We start from the raw sequence: 23,139 nt of genomic DNA, 5'->3' as shown, positions 1-23,139 counted from the left end.
CTAACATCTTTCCAGTCAATATTTGAAATGTAACCATATACCCACTAATAGGGCTGACTCGGTGTTTAAATCTGAATAATCTGAAAACCCTGGTATTTCCTGCTGTATTTCATCTCCCATAACAATCCCCCCTTCGTTTCCATTTCGCATTTCTCATAGGTCCTTTGTCCAAAAATGTTCACCTCTTTCCTAATTTACTTATATGTTTAGTTTAGTTACCAAAACTGCTGTTGAAATCAACTTGATAAAAACACTAATTTTCTTTTTTTTTTTTTTTTTTTTTACGTTTTCAGACATTTTCTTTTCCCCCAAAACTACAATACTCCCTAGCTGCGCTGTTGGCCCACATCCCTGATTTTCATATTCCAGGCTTCGGAATGCTACTACTTGACCCCTCTGAGACCAGATCAGACTTTTCCTTTTTTACAAACATTCTTCAGACATGAACAAACTCTCTTGTTATTGGACATCGGGCCGAACATCTCCATGTAGGAATGTGAAATGACAAATGTATCTAACTTGCAGAGAATTCCCCGTTTCCAGCTCGGTGCTCTCCCGTTGAAGAAGCCTATGAGGATAAGCAACACCATAGGCATTTTTCATCCTGGGATTATATTAATACTAATATCATTAAGCAAAGCAGAATAAGAAAAGATTTTTTTTTTTTTGGCCCCTCTGTTGGGGAGGTAAATACAGTCTCTTTTACCTCCCGTCTCTGCCAAGCTCCTGGCTGGTTGTCAATGAGGACATCCAAGAGATCAACTAACAGACAGGGCTATGGGGACAAACCGGTTTCACAATTAACATATATAAAGGGAGGAGGATGTGCATACATATTCTATTTTGTCTTTGGATTCATTCATCTGCTTGCTAAGTAGGTTTTCTCTTTACACTTTCTCTAAAAAAAAAAAAAAATTAAAAAAAATTTCTCTAAAAAATGGAAAGAGAATTGGCCATAGAATGAAAAAAATTTCTCTAACAAATGGAAGGAAAATTGGCCATAGAATAAAAGACTTGATTTCTAGACTGAATTTTGCTACTGTCTTGCTATGTCTAGACTGAATTTTGCTACTTACACAAGACTCCCTGTCTTGTGTAAGTGTGATCCTCAATTTATTTTATTTTATTCAATTTATTTTATCAAGAAAATGATGAAAAAAAAAAAAGAAAATGATGGAATTGGAAGATTCTCGAGGCCTTTTTTAACACTAAAAGTCTATGAATCCATAACAGATAGAATGTCTTTTTTTTTAAAGAAAAAAACACTGTAGTCCATACTGAAATGTTGTAAGGAATAATTAATATGGAGTTTTTAGTTTCTGTTCAGTAGTTTCTAACAGCTACATGACACTTTTTAAAAGAATTCTCATATGTAAAGTAAGTTTACAATGATGATCGCTTTCAAAATTATGTTAACTAGACTTATTTTGGTGACCATGTTACAATAAACACAAATGTCTAATCATTTTGTTGTGTACCTGAAACTAATATAATGTTGTATATGTCCTCATACCTCAATAAAAAAGTAGTAACGAATAAATAAAAATATCAAAAAATTACTATTTCAGTTACCCGGGAAAACCTAGGGGAAAAAAAACACAGCTAAGCATCTTTTCCAACAACCATACACTTTCCAGAAATTAGTTTTATAAGTTCATCTCCAGAACTGAGAAACGAGGTGATGGTAGGTGCGTACTGTCCTTTCTGGTTTTCCATTTATTCTTGTATTTCATAAGCACATACCCAACTATAAAATCATAATTCAACAAATTTTCCAGTTACTATCTTCTTTGTTTTCACATTGTTTAGCATGAAAAATCTGTAGCTTCCCAATCCTAAAGAAAACAGTGGAAAAATAACATACTACAGCGTCCTAATTTCCTTTCTCAACCACGTGCCGGTGTTGCTGTGATACACAAAGGGCCATTTCCGGACAGTGCAGATGCAGAGTTATTACCCACATATCTGATGTAGCATATACCACTTTTTTAATTGGAAAGACGTCTCGAAACTACTTACAGGGGTGGATCTTTTTGCCCAAGTTTTGACGATTCCCACCGGGTTCGAGGCGAAGGCCTTCTTGGCTAATTTCCTTTAGTTTGGGCCCCGTGGCAGGTGCTTGTGCTTCTGTTGAGTCCTAAGCCGACGGGGACGGTCCACTGAGGGGCCACGCATCCCGCAGGCACCAGAACCATTTGAGAAGTCATTAGCAAAATGGTTTAGTCGCATTAAACCCTTCCCTCACCACGACTCATTAGGCCTCATAATGTCGCAGTTCTCTCTCTTCATTAACGGTTTGCTTGGAAGACACCATCGCAGTTTTGTAGGGTTGGGACGGGCTTCCTTATCGGTTCTATTCAACTTTAAGGCCAAGGTGATCTTTGGGTTAACATCCAGCTCCAGGACGCAGCCGCTGAAAACTCGAGGTAAAAGGAAAGTAGGGCAACGAGGGCACCTTCCTCTGACGACGGATCCGCCTCCTGTGTGCACACCTGGCGGCTGGCCCGACAGCCTGTGTCACTGGCCGCGGGGACACCGGCTCGTGTCTGGGGGCTGCTTGTGTGGCGATGGGACAAGACGTGGGCCGGACCCGGGGCGAAGGCCGCTGCTCTCCAGGTCACGGGGGGGGCAGCCCAGGGTCACCGGGGAGCCCGAGGTGCGGCCTGCGAGGCCAGGACAGTGGCTCCCTGGGCCCCGGGTGCCGAGCGGGTGGCTCCGACCACTGGCCCCGCTGCCTGAATGCCAAGCCCGGGGTGGAAGCCTCCCGGTGTGTGTGTGGGGGGGGGTCAGAGCCTGGCCCCGAGGGCGGCCTCGGTGACCACGGGTGGCGCTGGGGCCGGGGCGCCGTCCCATGCCACGCACGGGCCTTGTCGTGGCTCTCGGCTGCTTTCTGTGGTTCCAAGAAGCCAAGTCCGAGCCTCCGGGCTATGGGCATGGAGGCAGGGAGCGCGGGAGGTTGGGGAGGCCTGGCACCTGCCGGCCACCAGCTCTGTCACCTGCGAGACTGGGCACCTTGAGACGTCACCACAATGGGACAGCATCAGTCTCGACCTCTCCTCGACACACTTACTTTATCTCGTTGCTCATGACCTGCTTCCCGTCCTTCCAGAACCCTTTGCTCCTGGTTCTCCATCCCCAAGGGGAGTCCGGAGGCCTCAGGCCAAGTGGGGCCCGCGGTCCCACCTGCTCTTGACCCACTCGCCCCCCCAGGTGCGGCCCGCGGGTCCCTCACTGCACAGGCGGCCTGAGCGTGTGGCGCCTCCTCAGGACCGTGTCCCCGAGGCTGCGGCAAGCCGCGCAGTTCAGACGGGAAGTACCCGGGATGATGGAGCGCTTGACGGCCGGACATTTACAGGTAAGTGGCTTTTTTTTTTTTTCATGGAACATCATGATTCTTCATTGTGAAAATGACCACTCCACACCGACGGAATGGTGAGTTTGCTAGAGGTTTTCCAACGTCTCACGTTTACAGAAGAGTTGGCTCAGCAGGCTCTTCAACAGTTGGAACGAACAGAAAATTTGATGTCCTTCCTTGAGGGTGATCCATTTTTGTTTTTGTTTCTGCTTAATGTCCTAGATACAGCAGAGACAGGAAGCTGCCTACCGCCCGGCCCCCCTCCAGGCTTGTCCACAGGCCTGTCCACACCAGCTCCCTTCGGGCCCCAGGCCCACCCTGCCCCAGGCCCACCCTTGCCCCAAGCCCACCTTTGCAGATTCAGGCCACCCCCCTGGCCTGGCGGGGTTTCCGCATCATAGAGCTGGAGCCTGTAAGGACCGCAAGGCCCACCCCTCCCCCCCCGCGGTCCCGCTTGTCCTGCTCTGTGCTCAGGACCCTCCCTGCATTGGGGTACTTTCCGTAGCACCCCAGCCATGGTCTCCCCCAGGCACCTGAAGCCCTCCGTGCTCGTGCTCGTGCAGCTGGACCCTCCTCCTGTTGTGCAGCCACAGGTGTCCCCTCCCCTCCTGCAGCGTGGGCCTCCTGGGGATCGTAGCCCAGGCCCGCTCCTCCCAGCCCTGCACCCGCCTCCGTGCGGGCAGCTCCTCTGGGCTCACACTTGCTCCTGGCTTGAGACCCACATAGCCACACGACACAAGGGCCGGATGGACGCTGCACCTCGGCCACATACAAATAAAAACCAGACTGTCATGCATGTGTTAACAGATCAAAATACAATGTTCTTCTCAGGTATTTCTCAGAAAGCGTGATGCTACCTTGCTTCTCACAGGTCAAGGCCAGGAGGGCAGGGTTTGACCTGTGGGGTTCACTAACCGCGTCCTATTCTCCTGGGTCGGGGTCCTCCACGGACATGGCCCGGCGCCCGGGACAATGAATGAGAGCACGGGTGAACCTGCGTCCACACTCTGCCCCAGCCTTCTCTCGTACACCCATCGTGCTTACGTGCAAACTGCAGAAAGGATTTTAGGATGCCATATTCAGTGACAACGCGTGGCTACACTTACACGCGTATCACCTCTTCTATTAAAGGTTTGATGCCTCTTTTAAGCAGCCCCCCCCCCCATTATGATTTTACGATTTAAACTGGTTAAATCGGGCGAAGTCTTTGGTCCTGTTTCAAGGCAGGTTGCCGTTTAAAGGCAGCGGCTCTCATACTCATGACCAGGAACCACAATTTTATGGAACAAATGGGTGTTTACCATATGCCTTCTAGAAACATCTTTCCTTTTTTCTCTTCTGTTCTATTTCATTTTCAAATGCTCGCCTCCTGTGACCGGCTGCATTAATTTCATGACCCGGTTTTTCTCATGGAGCATAACCTGCGGTTTGGAAACCTCAGTACAGGCCACACAGGATAACATGCAGAATGCCTGGTGAAGCAGTACTAAAGCGGTCGCTGTTCATCTAGAAAAACCCAAAACTAATGAACCCTACACAGAATAATACTCTTGAAAACAACTTATTTTACATTCCCATAAGATGCTCTGAAATAAGCATACTGTACTAAATGTGAATTTTTTAAATGGAATTTTATATAAAATGAAAGAATGTAGAACTAACATATGTTCTTTAAAAATTAAAGAAATCTTAACATGAAAGCGGATAACTATTACTCTAAAACTAAGAACACCTAAGTGTAAATGTTATTACATATTTCCCTAGTGAGAATTAGGATTCTTGAACTGATCTGGTAAATTTATCAGATGAATCTGTTACCAGTGGTCCCAAAAAGTGAACAAAGAGATGGAAGTCTTAATGGGATGCTCAGTCCTCCTTTTAGCCAGGATGGACGTAGATACTTTTCTTTTTCCTCACATATAAAATATTCCTCTGTTGCATCAGTTCCTTCCCTGCAAGAGTTAGCACATCTTTATTTCCTACAATGATAGGTTTATCTCTTATCCTATAAAAACTTAGGACCACAGTCTTGGCCCATTAAAGTACCTTCCTAAGAAGCTGGATATCATCTCCTCTCTCTCGATCCAGATCAACTCTCAGACATGTCGGATTTATCTTCATCATCCCACTTAATTGGGATCACTAACTGACCCCTCAAATTGCTTCTCCCTCCAGGCAACGCCTTCCCAATTTGTCCTGTCAGCCTGGCATCACTAGCACCGCGACGGCCCGCACTTCGTGTCGGCATGGCAGCTTACGCTACCCGGGAACTTGACCAGATACTACGCCAGGCGCTGCCATAAAGCCGATTTATGGATACGACTGACGTCTATCACCAGCTGAGTGTGTGGGTAAGAGGATACCCGGGATGGTATGAGTGGGCCTGATGCCATCGAGGTAAGGGCCTTGGGAAGAGGACTGCGGCGGCCCTGAGGAAGAAGTGCCACGTGTGGCTGGTCCCTGCCCGGCCCCCAACCACCCTCCCTGATGGCCCATGCTATGCTCCCCGGTCTGGCTGCGTCAGCCACAGCTGCGACCCGCCTCAAAAGACGGGGGATCCGTGTGTGTGGACACCTCACACCCCTGGCGGCTCTGCTATCATGCAGCCCCTTTGCTCATGAAATACTGTAGCATTACAAGTGCTTTATGCCCCAGTCTGCCTCTTGTCATACCCAGTCCACACCTCGACCTTAGGGATCCTACTCACAGTCACTCACCCCTTGTTTGACCCTAGGAAATTCGACTTCGGTCCCATTTTCCATAAATCAGGAGTCACTCCATTCTCTGAATCTCCATAACTTTCATTTGAATGACACAGAACATGACCTGACTTTTATGTTGGTTATTTTTCCTAAATATTTCATTTATTTATTTGAGAGAGACAGAGAGAGAGAGGGGGAGAATGAGCAGGGGGAGTGGCAGGGGAAGAGGGAGAAGCAGACTCCATGCTGGGCACGGGGCCTGACATGGGGCTCCTTCCCAGCCCCCCAGGGTCATGACCCGAGCTGAGCCCCCAGGTGCCCCTACATTGGTTATTTTTGTGTATTTCCTTAAGACAATAAGGCCTGTGAGAATATAAGACGTGTCATAGGGTGCTGAGGCTTCCCCAATATTCTGACATTTCCGTAATGGCGCCTTCTACGTCTCAGAAATGCAATAGATGAAGGAATAACTGAGTGTTACTATGTACATAAAAAACAGATCTTTGAAATCATGTAGACTTCAGTTTATTACTCTGGCTCCGTCTCGCAAATTCTGTGACAATAGACGGACTACTTAACTTTTCAGCCTTAGTTTTTTCTCACTTAAAGTATAATGTTTTCTCTCACGTAAAGATTAATAATCACCATACTGGATCACGGCAAATAATAAATGAGACCATGTACCCGGAACATATGTGGGCCCACTGAAATGTAAGTACTTTGTAATTACTTTGGAAATGTTATTATGCATTAATTCGTCAAATATATAGAGTCTGTATTTTCTTAAGCACTTATGTGATCCTAAGTGGAGGATCTTTTCTGTATATTTATTAACCTTCCGTGTTTGCTTATTTTTTGTTTATTTTTTTTTACCCTTTTGTTCTGTTAATATTTTTATGTGTTTTTTAAAGTAAATGTTACACCTAACATGGGGCTTGAACTCATGACCCTGAGATCAATCACATGCTGTATGGGGAGCCAGCCAGGTGCCCCAAGACTCAATATCTTTGGTGGTTGTACTAAGGCACATCCTGTGGACATGGATTTGGTCTTCAAGTGTCATGTACTCTAAAGAGACAAAAAAAATTTTCAAAAAAACTACGAAATTTTCAAAAATAACTACTAATGATGAGTTTATAACGTCCCACACAAAAAGAAGGAATTCAGAAAAAAAAATAATGTTCTTCAGATAGTTTCAATACCACTTAGCATACGCGGCATGTGTTACCCCTTGGGAGGCCATATCAGAACGGACAAAACCAACCTGCTCTTCCATAATTTACTGACCCCCGTCTGGGAAGAGGTTTTGTGCACTCTACTTCACGTGGGATGTCTTATAGTTGTCTGCACTGTGGACTAGCCCAGGCAACTTTTCTTTTCTTTTTTTTTTTTTCTTCCAGGCAACTTTTCTATGTAGACAAGCAGATCTCCATTGTTCACATTAACCCACAGAGTTAAGGACAGTTATACTCAGAATCTCCCAATCCTTTATAAACGAGTTTTTAAAAATGAGACACTTCAATCATATGTAAAAATAAATAATATGTGGTGGTTTCCCTTAAAAGATATGATTCTAGTATGACCAATAATATTATCAAAAACTGAACATGCCCTTTAAAATAACAGTCATCTTCAAGATGATTTTTTTTTCTAAATAGTTTTCATATAGTTTCTCAATAGCTAATAGGAAGAATATCTGTGGAAGATATTGATAATATTAACTCAATTTTTCTCATTCAGCTAACCAAATTTTTCATGCTAAATCATGGCAATCAAACCTTATGTTAACATTATGGGAGAGTTCTAAGCATTGCCGTGATTTCGAGTATATGAGCTTTATACTGGAAATATTTTAGAGTATTTCTTTGCTAACGGAGCCAGCAAGAAAAATGGGACTTGCGATACTCTACAAAGTTCACGGCTGAGCCACAGCGCTGGATGAACCACTACGTGGTCTTTTAAATGCTTCTTTCTAGTGATTCAGACTCAGACCAGCCCTCAAGAGGTTCTTTATTAAACAGCACTGCCTTTCTGTTCCAAGTATGTTTTTTTTTTTTCCCCTTTTTCCGGACATCATTCCTCGCACCTCATCTCATATATCCCAGTATAGAGTTTGCTAATTAAGTTCTCTCATAAAAATAATTTCATCATTTTGTTTTCCCCCACGCTTTGTCCAAAGCTCAGTTAAGCTGAAGGCCAGTTAAATCTGACCCACTCGCTTGTTCCCCAACACAACTTTCTTTTCTGTGTCTTCCAAGTTTAGACTCAAAATCTATTTCAGGTTTTGTGCTCCCTCATTATACAACACTTTTCTTTAAAGACTTGTTTGTGAAGTGCATTCGTTCATTCATCCACTTTTCCAATGTCAACAATGAATCAAATCTTTAAGGATATGGAGCACAGATTATTTCTATTTCTTTATGAAAATGAATAAAACTGAACCAAAGAGTCAAAAACTGTGCTTTTTTTTCTATGTTTTCTTAATAGTTTAAGTTTTGTCTCTCTTTTTGAATGAAAATTGCATTAATTACAATTGCAGCTCATTTCTCTCATGATCAGGTTAGTTTTAACAGTTGTCTATGTAATGCAACATTAAGATGCTTTTAAAGGAAGCTAATTTGTTGATTGTTTTCTTTCCTACAGGCCATGATACTGCAAATAATTTCAAAGATAGCCAAAATCATTTGAAGAAAATACATGCACGACAGACAGAAATTATAAAGAATACTCTTTATAACTAAATAAAATAATTGCTTATTTGAAGTGATGGAGGAAGAAAAGACTTATTTGGAGAGGAAAATCACTTCCCACACTATAGATTACAAAATTACTTATGCAAACGTTTTTATAGGGATCATCTACGAGGAAATGCCATCAATAGGATTGCATAAGGAAACTCTTAGATCAACCACGAATTTAATAATAATACTATAACAAAATAAATTAAATATCATATAAACCATTTTACCTTTGCATTATAGGGAATGTAATGTTTTGATAAAGCTTCAGGCGTATGCATCCATGTTTTGTCTGCAATGAAGAATACACAAGGTTAAATTAAATTACACGTTCTCGGGGTGTCATACTCATTCATTAACATAAGGAATCTGATATGGGTGGGAGCATTTCTAAATCACTATTCTTTTGCTAAATGGAGAAAGAGTAACTATTCAGATAGGAGAACAGCATAGCTGGAAAGTGCTTCTAAGAGTCTTTCTTGGCATAAAAGTCTCTAGCTTTTCCTTTAAAAAGTATTCACATAATAAAATGATACTAAGGTTTTAAATAATATAAAAAAAAACTCAGTGGACTACAATTATATCAATTATGTAATTATGTAATTATGTAACACATTTCTTCTTTCCTTTTATCTCTCGTGATTTACAGTTTTTTTTAATTCCCTGATCAATATATAAATCCTAAATCTTTAAAATATTCCTTAGATAGCATAAGAGAATATTAAAAATAAAAGTAACTAAAATAATAGAAGATACTGAAAGTAATTTATATTGCATATCATTAGAAAAAATATTTTTCATTCATATTTGAATTTTATTTATACATTCTACACATCTTCCAAAATATTTTGTGGAATGTATAAGTGGAGAAAAAGCAAAAAACATTAATCAAACTTGACCATTTTTTGGAAATTCCATTTGTTTGTAGTAAAATTTCACAGTCTTCAGAAACTGTTGTCTCCTTCAACAGAGTTTTGTGAATATTTTATTCCTCATGCAATTTAAAAGTTTAGAATCAATATAACCAACAGAATAGAATCAAAGACACATTTTACCATGAAAAGTAGTAAATAAATAGGTACTGAAAGGAAACAGATTACTAACAAAGTATTTTCAACATTCAATTCAGAGCATTTGAAAATGATGTTAACAGGAACTGGTTTGATATCATTAACATGTTCCCAAACTGGAAGAATGTAAGACAGAGAAAAAGGCCTCTATTTCTGGAATGTCAATTATTTTACACCATTTGGAAAATAATGCACTATTTTTATATTAAATATCTTTATGGGGTACAATGCAATATTCATAAGAATTTCCAAGACAGAAATGAGGGATCAATAAACATCCCAAGCATTTGGTGCATTTCAGGGCTATTTCTGGCTGCTCGAGTGGATAAGTGCTAGTTCTACTTGGGGCCAGTGTTCTGAGAAGCAATACATTCTAAGCTGCAAAAAGCAATACTGACATATTGCCATTGACGTTGATGTGCGAAATTTTTATTTCCTGTAAGGATTTTTATTTTAATTACAGTTTTCTTCTTATGACTGCCACTGACGAGTGATATGATTAATTCAAGAATAATTTGTACTTAGATTTAGGGTATAGTCTTGCCCTTCCATACTGAAAGAAACAAATTGCAATGCTATACACCAGAACAATAAAAACATCAAAACAATAAAGACAAAGATCTGCTTCTAAGAAACCTAAAAAGAAAAAAAAAAATCCAATTTCTTTTTTTTAACCCCTGTAACTCATTTCTTCTCATGTCTCCTCTTCCAAGATACACAACCCTTCTTGGAAGGATCTAACTGTGGGACCCAGGAAATTTAACAAAAATCCCCTACCCCTGGCCAAGCAGAGCAGGACTGACTCCATTTTGTGCTGCCCCCACCTGGTGCTGACCTGCTTAGGGCACTGCCCCACCCTAGTCGCCAGGGCACACCCTAATCGAAATCGGCTCAGTGACAGGCCAGTTCAAATGGATACTTTAGGGTAAAATGTAACTCAATCGGCCACCTGCGAGTGTCCGGACCAGCATGACTGTGCAACTTTCTGCGTATCCCATTGGCCACTGGCCCCTATAAAGCTGCTACGCCTCTTAGTCGGGGTCCAAGTCCCTGCTCCGCTGTGTCGGGTGCACTTGGACCCAAGCTCGAGCTTGTAAATAAACCCTCGTGCGCTTGCATCGGTGTCGGCTCCTCGGTGGTTTCTTGGATTAGCAATCTTGGGCACAACAGTAACGTCTACCTCTTAATATGACGGTCCGTCCCAACCCTGGGGCAGAGGGACAATTGCTTTCTCCCGTAAGATACTCTGAGTTGAAAGCTGATGATACTTCGTCTGTTAGAGTCTCGTACCGCGGTGACCCAGAAAGATGGCAGGTGTATCCAGGGGGCACCGATGACAGATTAAGGTAATCACAGCCCTAAGCGAGCAGTGGATAAGCCGCAGTTGCTACAATGACAAAATACCTACATCCACATCATGGAGCCAGGACGGCTTCACACCCACCTCGAGGACGGCAGTTCGCTTACGAGCCCCGAGGGATTTCCACAACGCCTCCCTGCTGGCATCCTAATGTATACTTCGGCAGAAGAAAAAAACTGACAGAATTAAACTATCTTGGTCCTATAGCTGTGCCCGACCTTGAGGACGGAGTATGGACGACGGTCCCTGGTCACTACCTGTGCCCACAAATGCAATCAGATAATGGAACACGGATACTCTGGAATACGTCCTTTTCCTTGAAATTAAACTGCCATCACTAACTCAAGAGCAAACAGTCATGTGAAGGGGAATGCCAACATTTCAAAATACTGGGCAAGCGTTAAGCCATTCTGACGGCTGGGTCAACACATCCAAGTGTTCAAAATGCACTTAGATGAAGAGCTCATCAAGAACGATGCAGTCACGTCATCATTACTATATCGCCAGAGCTTAAGGCATCTACTTTGAGTACATCAAGTTCAAAACGAGATACTGTTGGGTGAACAGATGCATATGAATGGGTTATAAAAAAGGGAAATAATATTGAAATACTGAATTGCACGTGCTATTCACTCTGGTTATGTCTACTCATCAGCGTGTCAACTGATAGGTTAAAAAAAAGGAAGTGTAATAAGTTGAATCATTTAATCACATTTACTCACATTCAATATTTTCTGCTTTTCTACTAAACTATTCAGTTTTATCCTCCAGTTCCATCCATGTCGAAGCAAATGGTGGGTATTTGTCATTTCTAACTGGAGGGTATGATGCTGAGTGAAATAAGTCAATCGGAGAAGGACAAACATTATATGGTCTCATTCATTTGGGGAATATAAAAAATAGTGAAAGGGAATAAAGGGGAAAGGAGAAAAAATAAGTGGGAAATATCAGAAAGGGAGACAGACCATGAGAGACTCCTAACTCTGGGAAACGAGCTAGGGGTGGTGGAAGGGGAGGAGGGAGGGGGTGACGGGGTGACAGGCACTGAGGTGGGCACTTGACGGGATGAGCACTGGGTGTTATTCTGTATGTTGACAAATTGAACACCAATAAAAAATAAATTTATAAAAAAAATTCCACATATAAATGAAATCAAAAAATAAAAATAAAAAAATAAACTATTCAGTTTTGACGTAATGAGTAGAAGATAGGATTTTCAAAATTCAGAGACAAAGCTAACATAAGAAAAGGGGCTACAGAACAAAGACGTTCATTAAAATGTAACTGTGGTTATGAGGTCAGGCTAATTTTTACAGATGTCTTCAAAATAGTCCAAATAAAGCAATTCTAATAGGTGCAGTCTTATTTTTTGAGAATTTGTAGCATTAAAGCATTTGCAAAGAAAATCAGTGGGGTCACCAGCCAATTCAATCAAAGACTACCAGACAAAACACTAATTGGAAGGGTTGATGAAAGGGAAAAAAAAATTATATATATATATATATGTTTGAGTTTAAGATAAGTTTCAAGTTCTACCTTGAAATTAGAATAAAATATTGATCAATAATTTCCCCCTGAGGATATTTAATCATTAGATTTGGGGGGAAGAAAAGAAATCACAAGAAATTTTTTTAAAGAGAAGGAGGCAAAGCAGAACAAGTGCTTCTGTTTCCTGATTCTCTAAATCACCCCAACCTTCCCCGTGGCCGCACTCCCGCCGTCATCTAATGAAACAAATGTACAATTGCTGGTTACTTGGGATTTCTCTGTGAAAAACTCCAACATCCTCTTCAACTAAAGGGAAATTAGAAATTGGGAGTTTTAACTTTAAAACCATGGGAAAAGGAATTGTAAGCAAATGGAAAGAGACAGTCTAGACGTGTTTCTTAGGGGCACCTGGGGGCTCAGGGGTTGAGCATCTGCCTCCGGCCCAGGGCGTGACCCCGGGTCCCGGGATCGAGTCCCACGTCGGGCTCCCTGCAGGAAGCCTGCTTCTCCCTCTGCCTGAGTCTCTGCCTCTCTCTGTGGGTCTCTCATGAATGAATAAATAAAATAAAATTAAAATGAGTGTTTAAAAAAAAAAATAAGATGGTGGAGTGTCTGGGTGGCTCAGCCAGCTGAGCGACCAACTCCTGTTTCGGCCCAGGTCCTGACCTCAGGGTCACCAGACTGAGCCCTGCGTCAGGCTCCATGCTCAGTGCTGGGTCGGCCTGTCCCTCTCCCTCTCCCTCTGCTCCTCTCTCAAATAAATCAATAACATCTTTAAAAAACAAAAAAATAATATGATTAAAGTGATGAGTTGTTGACGTAAGATTTTTATCACTTTGTTAAAAATACTTCCACGTAAAAAAAAAAAAAAAAAAGAAATACTTCCACGTATCAGAGAATCACTTCTGGATTCTTTTCCTACTAGTAAAGGAGATTTTTCAAATAGACATTATGTCTACGTGCAGTAGGTGTTTTAAATCTGAACCAAGCTATAGATGACAATAAATGTCATTTTTGCATTCTCCTTATTCAGAAAAAAAAAAAAAAAAAACTAAAATAATAGAGTGCTAGTTTCCAGGAGCTGCCAGGAGCCTGACAGTCCACATTAGGGCCACCCGTCGGGCCCCACAGCCGAGCGCGCGGGTGTCTCACTCCGTAACAAGACCGTCTGAGCTTCGGGGAATCCCGCTGCGTGTCTGCTCGGCTTTGTGGGGATCGTGTCCCGCTTACGCGGACGCCCCTGTAGTTACCCCGACTGGACCTTTCCTGAAGTCAGCCCCGTGACGGCAGCTCGGCAGGTGCACAGTGGGGAGGCCCCAAGGCCCGAAGCCGCCCCCACCCCAGCCTGTCTGCTGAGTCCTCAAGGTCCACACAGCGCGTCAGGCTTCGTGGAACCAACACAGCAGACGACCTTGTGGCTCTGGACTGTCCGTTATGCGGACACAAGGAGGCAACGGGGGCCTCTGATCATCACGCGTGGACCCACGTCCTCCCCGCCCAGCACGGAGGGGCGTCCCCCAAATACCAGGGGTGTGTGAACGAGAACGGACGTGCAGGTCTCAGACCCACGCCTGTCAGCCTCCGGCGTGATCGCGGCGTGGGATGCGGCCCGGCCTCTGTGCCCCGTGGTCCCTGCTGCCGCTCGCTATGAACCCGAAGAGCTTTGCTCACTCCCTTCGCTGACGGCACATCACACAGGACAAGCCCCGGCTCCCTCACCAAGCAACCGCTCCCAAACACACAAGCACTGAAGCACGTAAATGTACCAGAGGCCTCCATCTGTGCTGAGTGTACCCAGAAATACCTGCTGAATGCCACGTCTCATTGCTCCTTAAAAAAATAAATAAATAAATAAATAATAAAAAATAATTTTTTTTTTTTTTAAAAAAGGACATTTAACCAGCGGTGTCTTCTATTCGCATGCGGGGCTACTTGGATGCCTTTCCCATCATTTTATTTATTTATTTATTTATTTATTTATTTATTTATTTATTTAGCCATTTCAGGCCACAAAGTAAAATGATCCAGGAAATGCAGCATCATCAACGTATCCTGAAACGCGCATCAAACGGCTGCCGTCCCGTTAGGGTGACAACCAAAGGCCAAGCAGCAGGTGCACCGGCGTGTGCTGCTCTATGCGGACTTCATCCCTGAGCCACGGGGTTTCACAAGAGGAAAGGCTGATTCCCCGGCTCCGCCTGATTTTCAGCGGCGCGGACTTGACCCTCGGGTCCTTAAACGGGCGCACTTACCTTTCTTCCTGCTGAAAGCACGGTTCATGATGCCCAGCCGCGCAGGCGTCCGGTTCAGTCACACTTTATGTCCTAAAAAGAATAACAACGTGCCAAAGCGTCAGTAAAGACATTTGGGCCCACCTCTTTCATGCACATGCATTTTAATTGCAAAGTCTTTTTAATTTATTTTTTTTTAATATTTATAAAGAATATTCTGAAATGCCCCAAGAGACTCTGGGTAAGAACACACCGGGGTACTGGAGACTCCAGCAGCCAGCGGGCAAGAACAACGCCTCAAAGAAATTTTCCGCAAATTCATCGATCTTGTCTCCCTCCTTCATACGTTTATCGTTCACTGTATTTATCTGCAAATTTCAGGAGAAAGAGGAGGGACCCCCCTAGCTGACGGCTAAGGGATGTGGCACAGCTTGGGGTCACTGTCAGCAGAGGTCTGTGACCCCGACGGCGGCCGTGTGCGTCCCCGGGAGGCGCCGGGCCCTGGGGCTGGGGAGCCGCTGGCCCGCCCGCTGGAGCCCACACGGGCCCGGAGCTCGGGGTTCACCTCGGGGCCGTTTGTCCCTCGTCCTGGCGAACGATGCGCGCTCCCAGCACAGCCACCGCCGCCCAGGCCTCCTGGTCCCCGTACCAAAGCCTTGCCGCCTGCGTCTGAGGCCTGCCCCGGGGAAGCTGACAAAGGGCCGCCGGCCACGTGCTTGGTGTTCCCCGCCACGTGCCAGGCTGACGCTTCTCCAGATCTTGAAGTACCATGTGCCTTTGCTCTAACGATTCCTTTTCCTGAAATTCATCTTTTCTTCTCACATTTTACTAGAATCAGTAGGAAGGAACTGAGCCACTCTCCGACACGCCGCTTCGAGGTGTTCTCCACTGAGTATCCAACGTCCTGCGCTGCCGGTTCTGCCGTCCACGAACCGCTGGAACACAAGCACCACGCTGCCCGCCGTCCGTGTCTCGCCTGGGCCTCGTCCGAGGGGCCATGCCAGCCAGCCCGCCACCACACTCCGTTCTCCATCATTTCTGTGTCCTCCAGAAGCCGCCCGCCTCTCCCTCCGAGCCGTCGCCTGAGTGGCCTGGAGCAGCCTCACGGCGTCTGCGCCCTTGCGGCACGTACCCCAAGACGCCGCCAGCTTCCACCCACCGCCCAGCGCCTGGGTCGCCTCCACATTTTTGGGTTCTGGCTGCTGCGGCCCCCGGCTTCTTGGTATCAGCCTCCGTGTTGCTCAGCGTGGCCCGCGTCGGGACACCGTGACCGCACGACCGGGGTGAGGGGCTGCTGAAGGCCCTGCTCCGGGCCTCCAGGGCACGACTCTGGCCGTGTCCTCACATGGCAGAGAGAGGAGGCTCTTATTTTTCCTCTTTTTATAAAGACACGGCCTCCCCCTGATGACCTCATCTAAACCTCATTACCTTACAAAGGCCCAGCTCGAAACGCCACTTTGGGGGATTTCACCGCGTGAACTTCGGGGCTCTATCAACCGTCAGAACGTAACACTCCCCATAAATCTACACGGCACTAAGACACAGCAGAGAGCTCGATCTTTATCATAAAGTCATTTTTACAGTGAAATTACTGGGATCCTGTTCCGGCATTTCGACTCCCAATGAAACTGGTTAACGGAATTATGAAATATCATTACTAGGTATTGTTTTGTACACTTACATAAGGACACAGTAATATCAGGCTCTTACTGACCTCATACTTTACTCACCTGCTCATGATATGCCATTAATAATGGCAGGCAGAGAATGTATTTTAAAAATTAAAACACCAGGGTGGGGGTGACTGCGTGACAGGCACTGAGGGGGGCACTTGATGGGATGAGCACTGGGTGTTATTCTATATGTTGGCAAATTGAACACCAATAAAAAATAAATTTACAAAAAAAAATAAAATAAAACGGGCTTTTAAATATAAAAAAAAATTAAAACACCAAAGCGATCATGTCATTTATACTAATGATATAATATGGTTTCTTTTCTATGATACAGAAAATACTATTCTGGAAGTAATGATTGAAATGACTTTATTTATTACAAATAATTAACTTATTCATTCAGAAACCCCTTATCAATCACGAGGGCCAGTCACTCTGCAAGGTAAGCAAGGGAGTACAATTCGGACGAAATATACGCTGTCTTCTCCCAAAAGCTGCTTTTCACCTAGAACCTAACAGAGATGGTTATTGATTGGTTGTATCCTGGAAGAAGAAGCAAAGATAAAAAAAACTAGCAGAAAAGAAACAAAACCAAAAAAAAGAAATAAAAAATAATTCAAAAAAAAAAAAAAAAAGAAAAGAAACAAAACGCATCTGAACGTGAGGTACAATTTCTCTGGAAAAATAAACAAAATTACCATGAAATCTATTAATCGGCAGCTCAAATGCAGTAGGTCTCAGGTGGACACTTCCAACAGTAGCAGGTTGTGAAATAAAAGGATGCAGTTTAACACCGTGAAATCTTAAATTTCATAAAATTGGGTGTATTTTTTTTAATTTATTTTTTTAAATTAGGTGTATTTTAAATAAAGAATATAATATAAACTCTTTCAGGGCATATAGACAGAAAGAAAAATAAAAAATAAAACAACCCTGACATGATCATATAAAGGCCAGGAGGCCAGATAGGGAGGGTATGAAACGTGGCTACAATCCTATGGCTCTAAAACAGCAGGAGCAAAAAAAAATAATAATAATAATAATAAAAATAAAAATAAATAAAAAAATAAAAAACAAAACAAAACAAAAAAAACAAAATAAAATAAAACAGCAGGAGCATTTTCACCTGCTCACAATACATGTAGATACAAATGTCAGCAGATATCAGATAAGCCGTTCTTATCATATAAATAAACACCAAAATTCCACCTTCCAAACAATTGTTTTTAGCATATGTATTTGATCCTTTGACATTTTACTCTTTCTTTGCAAAACAGATCTTAACGCCACCCCCCCCCCCTTGAAAATAAGCAGATGCTGGTGGTTTTGCTTGCTATCCCCAGCTCAGACTGTAGCGCTAAGGCTAAGCTGGCATCTATATACTGTTTAATGTATTAATAATGTATGTTTTAATGTACTTTAGAGCTGAGGTAGTAAGATCTATGTTGGTACCAACTTACTACGTGTGAAGTTTAAGAAATCTAAGTTCTGAATAAACTTTATTTCAATTTACGGTACTACGTAAATCTTTCTTTTCAAACAAACTTGATAAACATTATTTCGGTGGCCTCTTGTACATGGATGCATAACCACATAAATGTCTTTTACTGATTTTTTTCCCATAGAATTGCATTCCAGAGTAAAAATTATATGAGGTCTAGAGTATGACTACTTGGGTTTTCTATTTTTTTTTTTTAATTAAACATAAAAGAGTATACCAAAGGCTGAAACAATTTGTAGGGCCATCAGTTCTGTGTGAGATTCCTCATTTAACTTTACTCTTCAAGGCTGACCCCTGAAGCGTGTGTCCCCGCGTGTGTCTGTCCGTGCTCTCCTGGTTTGACATGCGAGCGCTCCGGGGTTGACAGCGCTGCGTGGTGCGCTCTCAGCGCTCACACGGATTCCGTCCCTATCACCGCTCGGCCAAACTTCAGAAGCCCTCCCATATTCCACAGAGCCCTGCAGGTCTGTGCAGACAATTCCTCTCCTTTTTTTTCCCTTTGAGACGTTATGTATTTACTTGACAGGGAGCGAGCACAAGCAGGGGGAGCAAGTGCGGCAGGTGCAGGGCCTGGACCCCAGGGCCCCGGGGTCACGACCTGAGCCAAAGGCAGATGCTCAACCACGGAGCCAGCCGGGTGTCCCAGGCCGAAGTCTTTTTTAAAGAAGTCCGGGGCCAACGATCATCTCTTTAAGTGAATACAGTATAGACCCAGGTTTGAAGGCCGGCCACCGAGGTAAATCCGCGGATATTCACACACCACTGGTTCAGGGGAAGTCGAGAGCGGCTTCTTAACGAACGGCAGTTTCCTGCTTTGCAACCCGCTGCCCAGGCTCTTCTTAGATAAATAAATAACATTGTTATGACTAAAGAAACTATATGTGGTGTAATACCGAGGCCCATAATAACGGCTACTTCTGAATTTCATTTTACCCTTATGAGTATATTTAAAATTAAATTTTCCTGGGAATTCTTTTAAGGTTAAAATTTTAAAGAACTTGGAAATTGATTAAAACATAGTTCACATTAAATGAATCCTAAATCAGTAAGATCCTGTTGTTCATTATTTTAGATCATTTCTGATCTCACGATGGAGTCTAATCATGCGGCTTAGTTCTAGGAAGGGAAATCAGGTAAAGTCAAAAAACAACAAACAACCACAGTTGCTTCTCCTGTAAATGTGTTTTTTTTAAATTCTCAAACATTTTGTGGACTTTTTAAAAACCTCCCCAGGTAATTCAAGGAGGTAATCATGAGGGACGCCTGGGGGGCTCAGCAGAGGAGCATCTGCCTTTGGCTCAGGTTGTGACCCCGGGGTCCCGGGATCAAGTCCCACGTCGGGCTCCCTGCATGGAGCCTGCTTCTCCCTCTGCCTGTGTCTCTGCCTCTGTCTCTGTATCTCTCATGAATAGATAAATAAAATATTTTTTAAAAAAGAAGAAGGTAACCATAAGGGAACATCAGGCAATTTTAGTGCCACAGTAGCTGCTCCCGGTTGCTGAGTCCTCTAGAGTGGTTAAGTCCTGGAACTTCATTGCTTCCAGTAGTTCGTGTAGCTTCCAAAATCCTACTCAGAGCACTCAGCTCATTTTTGGCTCTTCTTGATCTAATCAGTATCTATTGTAAAGGTTCTCCGTTTAAATCTCCAGATTAAAAAAAAAAAATTAAAAAATAAATAAATCTCCAAATTTTAAGGCACCTTCCAATATTCTTCTTCGTTGTATTTTGTGGCCGTAATCTGCAAAGACTCGGTGTCTGTGCGTCTATACTACCTAAGGGTAGGCAGGAAAACTGACCGGTACACTAACTGAGATCCACATCACCAGGAGGAGGGACCACACGATGTGCTAAAGAGCACTTTAATATATTAATATTTATATATTAATAATTTACTAAGAAATAGCAACATGAATGTTCTCTGAAGTTTCTTGACGTGGGATATAAATGCTTATCATTATTTTTTCCTTATTTTATGAGACTGACCCATGTCTCATACTCTCATTAAACCTCCTTTGTTCTTCCAATAGATACACGATGAGAGCACTTTGGTGACAGCGTCAGAGAAGCGAAGAAAAAGGGGAAATAAACAGGACTCGGTCGCTGCCTTCAAGGCGCTTACATCTTGGAGAGATGGGGATAAGGGGCGCGGGCTCGGCAGGTAGGGAGCAGCCCGTCAAAGAGGCAGATGCACTGACCTAGAGGGTGAAGCACAGATGACCGAGTCGTTCAGGTGAGGATCTCAGGGAGGCCGTGGGTAGGCGCCTCCCAGATGAGCAAAGGTCGAAGGTGAGACAGGAAAGGAGGTTTGGGCAGAACAGGTGCAGCGAAGCTCGGCTGGGCACAGGGCTCCCTGCCAGGCGCTACGGGCCTCAGAGCGGCCCCTGGCCCTCCTGCGCTTCTCATGGAGACGTCGGCCAGGAGCCGGGAAGGCCAAGGGCACGTCCGGGCACCCTGCAGCGCGGCCAGCCCTTCATGGCGGTCTACGAGCAAGAAAACCCTAACGTATAAGGTCCCGCATGCGGGTCTGCGGAGCAGAATGAAATCTGAGTTTCCTCTGATGCCAGGAGTGAAGTCAAAAGAAGGGCTCCAATCGCCAAAGAGATGGGCACATACAACCTACGCTTTCTGGGCACGGAAGCTACCAGGCTCCAACCGCTGGGTTCTCATAGTACTTTGTGCTGTAAGGGGACAAGCATATGTGACAGGCACCTGCCGGCGCCAGGCCCTCTGACTGCCGTGCGGTGAGCATCGGGCAATAACGACGGCCTCATTACGTGTTGGCCCCGCTGCGCGGCTCCGCACGCCGTAGGGCTGCAGACACCTGCACGTGGGGTGGCGCCGGCGCCAGCACCCAGCCTCTGTGATCAGGGCCTCCCAGGCGCTCCCAAGGTCAAAGGACGGCCCCGCGGCCCCCACACAGTCAGGGCCCACGCCCCGCGCCCCCGCAGCCGTCGAGCTCGGCTTCGAGAGTTAGAGCCTGAGGGTCCCCTACACCCCCCTTCAGGGATCGATCAAGTCTCTCTCCCCAGGTTTCTTCATCACCTTCCGTCCTGCAGGGGAGCTCGGCTGCTCTGCGGGGCGGGTCATCCCCGGGAGGAGACTGCGCCGGCAGACCCCGAAAGCTCTGCATCGGGAAGCAGACGCGGGACGACCCACCTGCCGCGCCGGGTCAGCTCCCCTTGGGACATCAGACTTTGAAGCGAATGCGGAAGTCCTGCTCAATTTTTCTCCTTTTTTTTTTTTTTTTTAAGTCACGACAAGACTTTCTTTCTCCTTTTTATTTTGGTTCTACACGTAAGGACCGCGTCCTTGCAGAGCTGCCGCTGTGGCCACCTGGCCGCGCGCCCTCGTGCCGCTGCCCCGACCGCCGGGGACCGCGAGCGGGCCAGGTGCTGAGGGGACATTGTCCTTGGCCAACCCATCCGAGGGCCTTTGAAAGACGAGAATAAAGCGGCTTGACTGCTCAACCAACGCTCTCAGAGCCTGAGACTCCAGGCTTCGTGGACCTGAGGACTAGAACTTGCAAGTGCCTCTCTCTGTGTGTCTCTCGTAAATAATAAATAAATAAAATCTTGAAAAAAAAAAAAACTAACTAAAAGACTGGAATTTGCAAGATGGACACTGAAGAGTCAGCTGATCTCCGAAAACAAAACAACAATGTAAAAATTTTTAGTTCTGGTTGAAACTGTCTACCTCTTATTAGGGTTTCAGTTTGCTGAAAAGAAACAGGCTCCAAATGGAGTCACTCCTGCTAAAGCCCAACCAAGACTTAATACCTCAACTAATTTGCAATTTCGGCCTCTCCCGGGAGTGGAATTTTAAGGCAATCCGTCTGGAATTTCCTGATCAGCATTAGTGAGGTCGTCCACCGGGTGGGACCCCTGGCCCTCCCGGGGTTGGTGACCTGCCAGGACAATGCTTTCTTCTGGGCTGCTGCAGAGCCCCTGCCCGGCCACCCCCTCGGGCCCACAGTCTCCCCTTCCTGCAGCTCCGCAGAGCTCCCTTCCCTGGCTGCGGGGAGGGCCCGGCTCGCCAGCCTGCTTCATCTTAACATTTACCCCATAAGAGTTCTTTTAACCACCTGAAAGGATCTCTCTCTCTCTCTCTCTCTTTTTTTTTTTCATTTTAGTCTTTTGCTTTGACGTCAGCGGTTTTGGGGTCGGTGTTTTTACAGTGAGCACAGTCTCTGTCTTTACCTTCTCACAAACAGTAATTACAAATGTGCCCGGACTCCCTGTTTTCATCATTCTATAGGGTTTGGCTTGAAGGAAGTGTTGTAAGAAAGTCAGAGCAAAAAAAAAAAAAGTCAGAGCCAGACACCATTTCTCTTGCTGGCTTTTCAAGCCGTCCTCACAAGAAGCCTGGAATGTTCTCCCTTGGTACGGGGAGCGTCTCGCGTGCCAGGGGGCTCCGGGACAGAGCTGGTGGACAGGAAATCTGGTCCTTGAAAACACAGCTTCCGAATATTTACCCCGGGAAACCAGCTTTCCTTACGGGGGAGCCGGGGCTGGATCCCGCCCCAGCGCTGCTGAGCCACAGCTAAAAATAGCCCCGAGCCCATCACCTCACGGACACCACAACAGCACAACCACAACCACAACCACACAGGGTCTACTCTCAGATCCCGCCCTCCCCGTGGGCGTCCTCCAGCCTCCCCCGCCAGAGGCCACTTTATCTTCACCACCATCCTGACCCGGTTGACCTTTGCTCTGCCCGTGATCCCAAAAAACAACAAAGGTCAAGGAAATCCCCCACCCCTCAGTGCTTTGGAAAAGGGCTCAGGGCAGAGACCCACCCTTCCCCAGTTGATGTAGATAAGATCCAGGGCTCTCCCCACGTTTACTCATGACAAAGCCAGACAAACACCCTCCAAATTCCCATTCTTTGCTTCATGAAGGATTAGCTGGACTGTTTGTGCCACGGACCAGTCTGGACAAAACCTCTGCTACTCGATTAGGGCCATATCTTTAGCAAAACCTGTCTCTTTCCTCCAGGATCCTTAACTTTGACCTGCCCTG

At 44.9% G+C, this 23,139-nt stretch overlaps 1 protein-coding gene across 20 annotated transcripts in view; it reads right to left on the bottom strand.

Moving 5' to 3' along the window:
* Window positions 1-23,139, bottom strand: part of GULP1 (GULP PTB domain containing engulfment adaptor 1) — a 219,999-nt gene that overhangs the window by 75,681 nt on the left and 121,179 nt on the right. For all 20 annotated transcript variants that reach the window (XM_072752138.1, XM_072752140.1, XM_072752132.1 and 17 more), the window contains 2 exons: window positions 14,966-15,037; window positions 9,026-9,087 (listed from right to left, as the gene is read on the bottom strand). In XM_072752138.1, coding sequence (XP_072608239.1) covers window positions 9,026-9,087; window positions 14,966-14,993 — 90 coding nt within the window. In that variant the 5' untranslated portion in view covers window positions 14,994-15,037. The remainder of the gene's footprint in view (window positions 1-9,025; window positions 9,088-14,965; window positions 15,038-23,139) is intronic.

The sequence above is a fragment of the Vulpes vulpes genome, chromosome 3 (genome assembly GCF_048418805.1).
Source record: "Vulpes vulpes isolate BD-2025 chromosome 3, VulVul3, whole genome shotgun sequence".
NCBI classification, from domain to species: Eukaryota; Metazoa; Chordata; class Mammalia; order Carnivora; family Canidae; genus Vulpes; species Vulpes vulpes.
This window is presented reverse-complemented; position numbering and strand designations above follow the sequence as displayed.